The sequence below is a fragment of the Haliaeetus albicilla genome, chromosome 11 (genome assembly GCF_947461875.1).
Source record: "Haliaeetus albicilla chromosome 11, bHalAlb1.1, whole genome shotgun sequence".
Lineage (NCBI taxonomy): Eukaryota > Metazoa > Chordata > Aves > Accipitriformes > Accipitridae > Haliaeetus > Haliaeetus albicilla.
In genome coordinates, this window is record NC_091493.1 from 16,418,765 (window position 1) to 16,431,251 (window position 12,487).

Consider the following 12,487-nt stretch of genomic DNA (forward strand, 5'->3'; position numbering starts at 1 on the left):
TAAAACTTTTCTACATATCTCAAAAGACGCTATTCCTCACGGTGTTGAAGACGCGTCTGGTTGATCTGCACAGTTTCCACAACAAAGTTGTCAATAAACACTCTACATTTGGGATCCAAGAAATGAAGCTAAAGATTGCCTCCATTTGTGTGCCATAGTTAATTTCTGAAGGATTACTGTAACCAAATATGTGCTTAGTTGGTATAATTCTCTCCCGTAGCCTCCAGACTTTCACAGAAGATAAATACAGAGATGCCTTTATGATTGCTGAGGTTCAACGATCAGACCAAGGTGTTACAGAAGCTAAAAGACTCTTTTTTCACTCTTAAAATCTAGGCAGCAAGTACCAGCTCGAGTACATACGTACGAATTAGGAAATGTGTTCACTTGCTTTGGGCTCGATCATTTTAATCGTAGCACATTTAATAACATGAAATGGCACTAAAAATCTCCATGTACTTAACAAGAAACATACTCACCCTTTACCGTGTCATCACACTCGTTTGACTTGCTCTCTCCCTCGCCCTCGTGAAAGTTACCTTAAGGCTTATTTAAAATAAAAGCTGTTTGCATAAGAAACACCTTAAACATAAAAGAGGACAGATTTGGAAAATAGCTGTTGGTAAAAGGGTTTCAACACGGGAGTAAAAATTTTCACACTCATACATGAAACAACGTCAATAGGGGAATCTATCAAAGGGCTTAAAAGAAAAAGGGTGCACTAATTTTATTAGGTGCACTAATCTCTTCCTTAGCGTAACAAAAGGAAGACAATTAGACAAACTCATTCGAAAACATTTTAGAAGATATATTTCGGAAAGCAGTAAGCAAAAAACAAGTGATTTTCTGCTCGTTTAGTAAAAATACCACTGACGACTAAAATTCACGTTCACTTAAACGTGACTATTATTTTGAAGATGGCTCTAAAATTATCACCACTTATAAAACGATTACCTACATCTCATGCAGAGTAAAATATACATTGCTTATATATATTAGGAAAGTAATGACAGTCGTAAGGGTAAATATTTCCGAGTACTAAGCGAACAGGGAAGAGGTTTGGAAATCTTACTTTTTGTTGGCAAGCATTCAAACTATTTGCCTTAATAACATTCTGGAAGAAATACCCCACGCCTCTGCCGGGTACCTGGGCAGATGCGTCAGCTGCTATCTGAGCACATGCAGTCTCGTATTTTAAAAAAAAAAAAAAAAGTGCCTCTCCCCAGATGTACGAATTCGTGGTGCGGTATTTCTGATAAGCCATCACATTTCTTATCCGAAGCATTATCATTCGGGGGGGGGGGGGGGGGGGGGGACACGGAAGAGGTGCACCATTTATAAAAATCTATTGCAATGCATATCTTATAAAAACCTTGGGGTAGATAGTGAAACGCAAGCACTACCAAAGCAAATAAATTTGACGCACAGGACGGACGGACAGACAGCTGAATTGTGTTATGCATGGAAATATAGCCCAGACGCAACACAGCAACTACATTTCTGTTAATTAAACGTTTAACCTTGTTCTAAACGGTAGAAAACAGAGGGGGTGGAAAAAAAAAAAAAATCTAAAGGGCCTGTAGGGTTGTTGCTGTTCAGTTTAAAAGACTAAACGCCCTTTTCCAACATGATCTACAGAAGCTGACACTTCAATGGCAAGAGAGCAAGCTCGCAAGAGTAGGCATGCTGGTGCCGAGGTTTCTGCAGTTCCCTCTCCCGAGGGAAAAGTAGTCAGTCCGGGTTTTTTGGCTGATCCTGACCAGGGTTTGCAGCTCACCAGCCTGACCTGTCAAGCGGATTATTTTAGAGGGAGATTAATAGGGGAGGCGGGCTGCAATAATAATCGTTTTGTTTGATGTGACAACTTTGATAGGCGTTGATTTACTTACAAACTGATAGGCTTTTAATTGAGCGCCTCCATCCAGCTTGAGATGAAAGGAAAACCGCATTGAAAAGCTGCCCGAGTGCCCTCGAGCCTCAATACTGATTAGCCATCTCGACAGTGAATAGTTCAAGGCATTTTCAAACTTTTTTTCCTCTCTCGCTCTTGCTCTCCTCTCCTCCTCAAATATCTGCCAGCCCACTCCTTTTTAAGAGAAAATAAATCATTTCCATTGTGTGCAAATAAAATCGACTTGACATGCTTGCCAATAGCTGGTAGGTAAAGGAAAGTGTGGACTGGCACTTGTTAATTAATTCCTCCTTTGCTCTCCCTTTTTTTAAGTTACCATTTTCCTTTGTAAGAGGAGGAAGACGGGTTCCAACCCTTAGGTTTGTTTTTTTGTTGGGTTTGTGTTTTGGGGGTGGTTTGGGTTGGGTTTTTTTGGTTTTTGGTGGTGGGGGTTTGGGGGTTTTTTTTGAAGGAGAATAAAAGCAACAGCCACCAAAACTTCAACAAGACTACACAAGTAAATGCCAAACAGCAAACCGTCTCCACGGACTCATTAAACAAGGATCACTCGCGAAGGTAACGAGCAGGACGGAATCCCTCTTCTTCAGCTTAAGAGAGGAAAGGAGCCCGCAGCAGCCAAAACAAAAACTACGCACCGCTTTCAAGCTGCAGCCCCGCTGCCCGCCCGATCCTACGCGTGTGCATCCTGACTCGGAGACCCTCGCTGGGAATCGTTTTCTGCCTGTGTTAAGCACAGTGAATAAACTCTCATAGCTCAGAAATTCTTTGGAGGGGGAAGGGGGGGGGGGGGATGTCTTGGGGCTGATTTTTTTACAAGCTTCTACATAAAAAGTTTACAGTACTGAGTGTGATTTAAATCTCATTTCAAAGGCTGAGCGGAAAAAAAAAAAAAAAAGAAAATAAAAGAAAAGAAAAAGCTGTCCTCTGAAGTTACTAATTAAATTACCCTCTGATGCTTCTACTTCAGCCAGAAAGATCGGGGTTCGTGCTGTTCCCCCTCTCCTTCCCCGCGCTTTTCCCGTCGGTGCGCTGCCTGTTTTACACATGTACCGGGTATCGCCTTTGCTTCTCTGGCTTACAAGTAAACCAACTCCTTCCCGAAATCATCCTCACCTCCACAAGCAAAGAGAGAGGGAAGGGAAAATGGGGAGGGGAGAGCCTTCCCACAGCTGACTCTACCTTAAGACAATTAATCTTTAGTCTTTCACCCTGGGAGGCAGGATAAATACAACGAGAAAACAGATAGGAGTCTCCCCGGTCCTGTAAGGAAAACAGCTGTTCCAAGCACTTTAATGCAAATGAACACAAATGAAGGTTTCAGCTTTTTTTTTTTTTTTTTTTTCTTCCAGAGTTTTACTGCACTCCATTTATCAATTGGACTTGACAACAAAAGAAAGAACTGGGGGAAAACCTGGGGCAGATTCAAGTCACTTCCACTCTATATAAAGGAAGGGGGGGAGTTCCTTGAGGGCAAGTTGTAGGTCTTGCCAGTCCTATTGCAATATCGGTTTTTATGCAAGATTTCTTTCTCTACACCCCCCACCCTCTTTTAATTTTCACGGTCTTGTAAGATGACCGTGGTGACTGCAAAATGAAAGTACGTTTATGACTTTCCACTGAGAAGTTGTGGCAATAAGCCCTACTTTCAGAGAAAATACAGAAATTAAAAAGTTTGTTAAAATTAATTGTATCTTTACAGAAGGTAGAGGAGTTCCGCATATTTACCCTACTCCATACACTATATTAAAAGAGTAAAGTGGTTTTAATGAAAGACAGCAGATACACTTACTTGGCTGCAGGATTTAAAGGCTACAGCTTTACGGCGCGGAGGGAGATATCTAGGAAAACCTGCCTTATGTCTACCTCGTAAGAAGAGCAGATCATTAAAGGCTATCTGACGCATCTGTTTAGGGACTGGGGGAGATCGGTGTTTCAAGGGAGGAAAAAGGACTTGGTTCAGCAGATACAAACGCGAGAAAGTGAAAGTCCTTCCTCTCGCCCACCCCTTCCAGGATCAGCGCCTGTTCTGGTCGGAGTCCAGGTCAGGAATTGGACGCGACCCCTAAAGCACTTGCCTTGTTCTTCACTTGTCAAACGTGTTTTATCTCTAAGTGACCTTTTTGTTAATGTTGTAGACTGTGTGGGCCACCATGTCAGATCCGGAAACAAAAGTAAAAGATTGATTAACACATTTTGCCTGTGAAAAAATGTTATGGGATGAGGAGGTGGGGGGATAGTGGGATGCGCAGTACAAAGAGAAAAGAAAAAGGCAATCCAGGGAGAGGCAGAAGCGCTGCGGACTCCGCTCGGGGCATCCGCCGACACGGTAAAACCGCGGTTCAGGGCACAGGACTCGGTACGCTTCGGGAGCGCACAGACACAAAGCAGGATGTATATACCGCCCGGGTGGATACCGTGTGCATACCCACGAGGTTCTCAGCACAGCCCAGCTGAAATCAAACACAAACGGTGAACCGATATTCTCGCTAAGGCGAGGGGCCGCCTCCCCAGGCCCCCGGTGCCGGCGACCGGGCCAGACCGGCGGGTGCAGGGACGAAGGGCTCTTTTTCGAAGGGGACGCGGAAGGAAGGGGAAGAAAAGCCCGACAGCCTTCCCCGGCCCCGCGCCGCGCTGCCCTGCGTCCGCACAGGGCCGGGGAGGGCTGCCGGGTGCTGGCGCACAAATCGAGTTTACTCGAAGCATTTATTCCGTAAATTGAATGGCTTTTTCTCCTAAGGAGCCCGTCTCTCCCTCTGTTTGCCTTCCTCCCTCTCTCTCCTTCCCCCTTCAAGTCACACCAGGCTTGTAATCAGCAACAAAAGCTGACATAAATCAAGGGCGGATTGACAGGGGCTGACAAATAACTGATTGATTGCGGTTGGGGAGCACTGACAATTGACGGCGGGGCGGAGAGACCCGAAAGGCGGCGGCGGGCGGTGCGTGACAGCCCCGCGTGTGACGACCGGCCTCCCCCAATCCCGCCGCCCTCCCCGCGCCGCCGCAAGCCGCGCCGCAGCGCCCCGGCTCCCGCCCGCCGCGGGCGGCGACGTGCAGGCCGGCGCTCTGCAGGTTCTCGTCCGAGCCTACCCCCGCGTTGTGGGGCGGGAGGGGCGGGAAAAGCGCCCCGCGCCCTTCTCCGGGGCCTGGAGAGGACGCGGGGCGGCAGCGGCCGAGCACACGGAGCTGTCCCGGCGGGCTTGCCCCGGGGCGGGCGGGGGGCGCGGGCTGGGCCTGTAAGCGCCGTGCGTGGCGGACGGACGGCGGCAGGCCGTGCTCAGGGGGCTGTGCGTGCAGCGGAGCTGCGCTCCCGGCGGGGGGGGGGCAGGGGGGAACGGCGGAGCCCCGCGGCTGGCCCCCCTTCGGCAGGCGCGGCGCCCCTAGCGCCACGGCCGCCCTCGCTGCTGCCGGGCTATCCACGCTGGCTGCAGAGGAAGAAAAACGTTGGCAGCGCGTGATGTGAAACACAGAATTAACGCCCAGCCCGTCCTAGGAGCGAAAACAAGGAAGGAGGGGAGGGGAGAGGGAAGGCGGACGAGAAAAGGAAGGGAAAAAAAAAAACCGAGAGACCATTAAAAACAGAGAAAAAAAGCCCCAGAAAAGGGAACGTCACATCCCCTTGACCCTCCAATCACCTCGGGGTCCCATTTGATTGGAAGGCGGCAAAGGCTTTAATCTCAGACTAATTCAGCTGCTTTTGAAGTGAGTTTCTTTGCCAGATCCCGGGCTGGATGGGCAGCGGCTCGCATCACAGCTGAGCGGCGGAGGCGAGCGCTCCGCTCCGCGCCGCACCGCGCCAGCCGGGGCAGCCGAGAGCGGCCGAGGGGGACAGCGGCACACGCTCGCAGCCTCCACCCCCGCCCCCAGCACAGCCCAAGGATTACTCGGCTTTTTTTCCTCTTCTTTTTCTCCGGCCGGCTTCCCCTTTCCCTCCCCCTCCCCACCCACGCCCTCCCCGCCAGAGAGAGCCACGGGACATTTTATGTTTGTTTTCCTGCTCGGGGGGCGTGTGGGTTTTTTCCCTCCTCGCCCGCAGAAAGCGAGCGAGCGTTTCCGAGTGCGAGCGGCGCCACTTGCCCCAGTTTTCATGCGAGGTTTTGGGTCATGATCACATCGCCCTCGCTTTCTGCTATAAGAAGTAGTAAGCGCAGCAGCAGCCTCAGCGAGCCCGGAGGCAGCCCCCGCCGCAGCCGCAGCGCCGCCGACCTCGCCGGGCCGAACGGGCACGCTGGGAATAACGGCAGCAGCGCCGCCGCCGCCAAGCCCTGCTTCCACGCCGTCCCCCCCTCGGACCCGCTACGCCAAGCCAACCGCCTTCCCATCAAAGTGTTGAAAATGCTCACTGCGCGGACTGGACACATTTTACACCCCGAATACCTGCAGCCTTTACCCTCCACGCCCGTCAGCCCCATCGAGGTAAGGACCTCGGAGCCGGCCCCGGCCCTTTCTCCCCTCCCTGCCCGGGCGCTCGCTCTGCATGGCGGCTCCGCCAGCCTCCCTCGGCACTTTCCTGCGCTCTGAAATGCGGTTACACCAGGAAACGGGCTGCTTTTGATCAGAGTTAGTGCGAGGAACCGCTCCTGGTTATTGTTTCCACGTTTACTGGGACGTTTTCTAATTCCTGTGTAAATTAACTTTTAATTTTTGCTCTTTTTAGCTTTTTTTTTTTTGAGAGGAGGGGTGACTGGAAGGCAGCGACCTGCTCTGGGGTCACGATCCGGCCACGCAGCTAAGCAGCGCTCCGAGTGCCAAACAACCTCGCTTTTGCAGGGAGCGTTTAGATGAGTGGGGGGAGGAGGAGGAAAGGGGGGGGGCGCGGAGAGGGTCAGGGTCAGGCTCAAGCGTGGGTGCGGCAGGATAACTTTCAGCTCCCCGACCGTTCCCTTTCAAGTACCGACACGCGTTTGTACTTCGGGGGCCCTATTCGCCCCGTCTCTCCTCTGTCGACGTTGTCGGTCCCCCTCTGGGTAGCTCGCTGTTTGCGGGACCGAAACTCGAAACGGCGCGGGTGATGGGCAGGGTGTGTCCGTGGGAATGAATGATTTCATTAGGGTCTCTGCGGAGCCAGGACACCCCTCTCCCCCGGCGCCCGTCTCGCCGGCTAACTCAGGCTCTGTTTATAAATAGCGTCAGCAGTCAGGGCGCAGAAATGCTGCAGTCGTTATAGTTCACGGGCGGGTTTGTGCGCCTGCACGGCCGGAGCGGCGGGGAAACAAACGCCGAGGCGTCGAGCTCCGCGCTGCCCGGGCCGCTGCCGGGGAAACAGCGGGCGCTGAAGGCGGCCGCGGTGGGCTCGCAGGGGTATAAAAATCCCCAGCCCTTTATAAAGGCTTTGTGGAAAATGGTGCATGCAGGGGAGGGGGCTGTCAGGGTGATGAATGCGCACAAAATTGTTCATTAGTTGCATTACGCTGCAGAAACGTACGGGACAAGCGTCTGAGCTAAGCCCCGGGGTTTTTCTTAGACCCCGATTAAACCTCTGTCTTTGTGTGTCCTTCTGATTTCCGCAGCTGGACGCGAAGAAGAGTCCCCTGGCCCTTTTGGCACAAACTTGTTCGCAGATAGGGAAGCCGGACCCGTCCCCTTCCTCCAAACTCTCCTCGGTCACCTCCAATGGCTCCGGAGGCGACAAGGACTCCAAGTCGGGCCCCTTGAAGCTCAGCGACATCGGCGTGGAGGACAAGTCGAGCTTCAAGCCATACTCCAAGCCGGGCGCGGAGAAGAAGGAGCCGGGGGCGGCGAGCTGCGCGGGCGCCCCCGCCGCGGGGGTCGCGGCCGGGGAGAAGTCGGGATTCCGGGTGCCGAGCGCCACCTGCCAGCCGTTCACCCCAAGGACAGGCAGCCCTAACTCCAGCGCCTCCGCCTGCTCGCCGGGGCTGCTGCCGGCCGAGGGCAAAGGCGGGGAGGACAAGAAGGACTCGGAGGGCTGCGGAAAGAGCGGCAGCTCCGGCTCGGAGGGAGGCCCGGGCACCACCAGCATCAGCCACAGCCGGATTAGCGTGAGCTGTGCCGGGATTAACGTGGAGGTCAACCAGCACCAGGAGAGCACGCCGGGCTCCAAGCCCATCGCCTCGGACTCCGCCTCCTCCTGCAGCAGCACCACCGCCACCTCCTCCACCTCCGTCCTGGGCTCCGGCCTCGTGGCCCCCGTCTCCCCTTACAAGCCGGGCCAGACTGTCTTCCCCCTGCCCCCGGCGGGCATGAGCTACCCGGGGACACTGGCTGGAGCCTATGCCGGCTATCCGCCCCAGTTCCTGCCGCACGGAGTGACGCTGGACCCCACCAAATCCTCCAGCCTGGTGGGGGCCCAGCTGGCCGCTGCCAGCAGCCTGGGCTGCAGCAAGCCGGCGGGGTCGAGCCCGCTGGCGGGAGCGTCGCCGCCGTCGGTGATGACGGCGAGCCTGTGCCGAGACCCGTACTGCCTGAGCTACCACTGCGCCAGCCACCTGGCCGGTGCCGCCGGCGCCTCCTGCGCCCATGACCAGGCCCTCAAGTCCGGATACCCCCTCGTCTACCCCACCCACCCTTTGCACAGCGTCCACTCCTCGCTGACCGGCGCTACGCCGCCCTCGCTGGCCGGCCACCCTTTGTACCCCTACGGCTTCATGCTCCCCAACGACCCCCAGCCACACATCTGCAACTGGGTGTCAGCCAACGGACCCTGCGACAAGCGCTTCGCCACCTCAGAGGAGCTGCTTAGCCACTTGCGGACCCATACTGCCTTCCCGGGCACCGATAAACTCCTCTCCAGCTACCCCAGCTCCTCATCGCTGGCCAGTGCAGCAGCCGCGGCCATGGCGTGCCACATGCACATCCCCACGACGGGCGCCCCAGGCAGCCCGGGCACGCTGGCCCTGCGCAGCCCACACCATGCGCTGGGACTTGGCAGCCGCTACCACCCCTACTCCAAGAGCCCCCTGCCCACCCCCGGGGCCCCCGTGCCCGTGCCCGCCGCCACCGGACCCTACTACTCCCCTTATGCACTCTACGGGCAGAGACTCACCACAGCCTCGGCCCTGGGGTACCAGTGAGCGCAGGCAGCGGGGCTTTGACACACAACACAGAGGCTAGCGGTGGGGGAAGGAAGCCCTGCAAAACTTTATAAAAGTTGGAAAGAAAAAAAAAAATCAGACTTTTTATAAAATAGTGTTCATTTGAGGACTGGATCCATGAGCACTGTATTTATTTATGTTAGCTTCAAGCGGGACAACGAATCATAAAGTGCATTACTTAACTGAGCTCAATAGGTAAAAGTGGAACACCCATTGTAGAATATAAATAAAAAGATAGAGGTCTTCTCTTTAATGTTACTTTAAAATTGCTATGATTGTATTGTACGTTCTTATTTAATGTCTCATTGAAACAAAAAAATTTACATGCATGTTTGTTACTAAAAAACAACTCGCAATTTGTCAGTTATAATTTCAAATTGCAATTATTTTTAAGGTGTATACCCTTGAAAGAGAATTGGTATTTTTTTGTATGTATTCTGGAAGAAAAACAAAAACAATTCTATTCCAAAAACCTCATTTGCCTTATTTTGTTCTTTAAAAGGAACACTTAACTATTTTTAATTTTTAAGTCCACCCTGTAAAAAGGGTTAAGTAAGGTTTACGTCATGTACTAAAATAGACAATGTATCGCTTTAAAGATTAAAATTCCGTATATTTGATGTATTAAAAGGTTTTACTTTTTTTTTTTTTTTAAATACGCTTTGATTCTGTTACAAAACCTGAGTAGGTCTTGGATGGAGGCAACTGCTAATTTCTCCTTAAGCGTTTATTCAATTTTAATTAAAAATAAAAAAAAAAAAACCAAAAGTTTTTTTATTGTAACCCCAGGGCTTGCTTGCTCTCTCTCTCAAAAAAAAAAAAAAAAAGCAGACGGGAGTATTTTTTTTTTCCCCTTCAGTAGAATTCGTAGGCACGAATAGGAAAACTGAGAATCGGTTAAATCTCTCGCTTTCCTAAGGAAGATTAACTTTTTAAAAAAAATGTTTTTACTGTGAAAACCTGTTTTTTTAAAACTGGGTTTCAATTAAAAGACCTCATCCTTTCTTCAGAAAGAAACAGGAAGGCAGGACTTATTTGTAAAAGAGAAGATTATCTGAAAGCTTTTTTTTTTTTTTTTACAGTGTAATGCATAACTATTCGTCTGTTTTTCTAAATGAGAAGTTCAGAAGCAATTAGGGGAAGCGCTGTTTGATCTCATCCAGTTATTTTTAATTTCTTTCTTCAGTTCGTACCGCAGCACAAACGATCATCACGTTAAAAAAAAAAAAAAATCGGACTGCTCTGAGGACGCATTTTCTTTTAAAAGGGAAGGGAAAGGGGGAAAAAAAGAAGTCCATCCATTATTTGATCCAAGTTTGCTCTTGACTGAAGTGCAGTGCCAAACTCGACGTGATGCCGAGAGGGGCTACCCCTGCCTGCGCCGCACCTCTGCCTCCCCAGCCCGGGCTTCCCAGCGCCCAGGGCCACCGCCCGGCTCCGGCTCGTCGTCCTGCACTCAGGTAGGAGCGGGGGCTGCGACGGAAAAGCCAGAGCAGCTACCGAAACTGCGGAACAACCCGTTGCCGCCGAGATAGTCGGAAAAGCGATACCCAAGTCCGTACAGGCGATGCCAGCGAATGGCTTTGCTCCCGCGGTCCGCCAGGCGCTTGCAGGGAGCGGCTCAGGCGGAGCCGAGTACCTGCTGTCCCTCGCACAGCCCCTCTCCCTCCGCTGCGGGCTGCCCTCGCCCCGGCCCCAGCGCGACGCCCCGGCAGGGGGAAAAGTTGCAAGCGGCGACTTTGCTTGACAAATCACTGGGTTTTCTCCCTCTTTCTGTCTCCCCCACAATATAATTACTGTTCAAAGTTTCCCGTGGTGCCCAGATCCTAATTAGTCTAATGCATTTACTCCAGATAATTAGCGGAAGTTAGCGTTAATGTGCAAAGGAGAGAAAAGCAGCAAGCTAATGAAAGCTCCAGCGCCCGCCCGGCCGTCCCGGCACCCGGCGCGGCGCGTCTGCCGGGGCCGGGCCCGGGCCGGGCCGGGCTGGGCCCGGGATGCACACGGGGGCGCCGGGTGATGGACCGCGCTGCGGGTCTTTCGGAAACTGATCCGAAAGCGGAACGGGAAATGCTTTGCGCTTTAACCAAACGTGGGTTTTTTTCCCCCATTAAATGGGGAAGGGACCATCTCTGCTTTAGGGAATGTAAAATGAGTTCTCGTTATGAACTGAAGAGTTAGGGAAAGGGAGGGGAGGGAAGTGCTGTTAACTGCACCAAGTAAACTTTAATAGCAAAATTGGAAGAGGATAAAACACAGCAAATAATCGAAAGAAGGGCTTTGCGGCTCGGGGGGGTGGGGGTGATGGTGGTGGAGAGTTCGTCCAGCGAGTCCGAGAAAGGCAGAACAAGCTCGCAACCATCTCCCCACGCCGCACGCCCCCCGCCCTCTCCTGCAGACCGGCCGCGGTGCGCTGGCAGGGCAGCCCGGCCAGCCTGCCCTCCCCGCTTCGCTATTTTAACTACTCTTAATTTGAGGAAAATTACATTTCAGGCTCCATCTGGGTGTGCAAGCAACTATTACAGATTTGCCGCGATTAAAAACCACCACCACTGTATACACTTCTGTTCACGTATTTTACAATTACAGATATCCAACAGCTGCAGCTCGGAATTCGCTAGCTAAAACCCATCAGCAATCAGGTGTTGCAGGGGCTGTTTTAAAAAGAGCGCGAGAGGGATTTCTGTGTCCTGGAGCCCTAACAGCAGTTTTGTGGATTTCAGCTCTGAAGAAGTACACACATAAAGATTTCTGATACAAGTGACGAAATGAACACTTAACGTTGTTGTTACTGTTTTGCTCAGATACTGTTCCCGAGATTAATGAAAAATTAAAATAGCTTATTTTACATGTACAGTGGTGGTAAGAAGATCTCTCTTCCAGGCTTGTTAAGTATTTGACATGGCAAGTGTCACCTAGGATTTTTATATTAATCTAGGAAATTCGGTTTTTGTTTTGTTGTTTTTTTTGTTGTGTTTTGGGTTTTTTTGTGTTTTTTTTTTTTTTTTTCTCCTAATAGAAATTGACTTACGGGCAATAATGTTTTTAGGTAAAAGCACTGCATTTGTTATTTCCTCCCCCCACCATCCCCGTTCTTACTAACTGGATGGGTTGTGGAGTTGACAGCAGCCGCTGGTCCATGCCACCGAACTAAAATAATTTCACAGTGAAAAACCAGCTCGAGAGGACAAGCAACAGAAGGGCAAAACCCATCAAACCCCGAAACTTTGATCAATCTGACCAGAGTCAGGCATACATTAGTTTAAATTAAACAGTTTCGCCTTTCTCACAAATCTTTTTGAACATTAAAGATAAACTCATGTAATATTTAAATCAACTCTTGTCAGATGCTAAGTGCAACTGAAGAACCAAAATAAAAATTAATGCATTTCCGTCCCCTCTCAAAGGCTTACTCTGGATGCCACTTCGGCAAAATACTTCTGATAAGGAACGCTTAGAAAAGAAGGGTTCTGTTTCTCTTATCTATGGGGAAATGTAATTAAGCTAGTTTTATGAAACAATAAAA

At 51.1% G+C, this 12,487-nt stretch overlaps 1 protein-coding gene across 1 annotated transcript; it reads left to right on the plus strand.

Annotated features, from left to right (window-relative positions):
• Positions 1-5,296: 5,296 nt before the first annotated feature.
• ZNF503 (zinc finger protein 503) lies at positions 5,297-9,611 on the plus strand. Its single transcript, XM_069796268.1, has 2 exons — positions 5,297-6,325; positions 7,420-9,611. Exons 1-2 carry the CDS (start codon positions 6,014-6,016, stop codon positions 8,938-8,940), a joined length of 1,833 nt encoding a protein of 610 aa, XP_069652369.1. The 5' UTR covers positions 5,297-6,013; the 3' UTR covers positions 8,941-9,611.
• Positions 9,612-12,487: the final 2,876 nt, after the last annotated feature.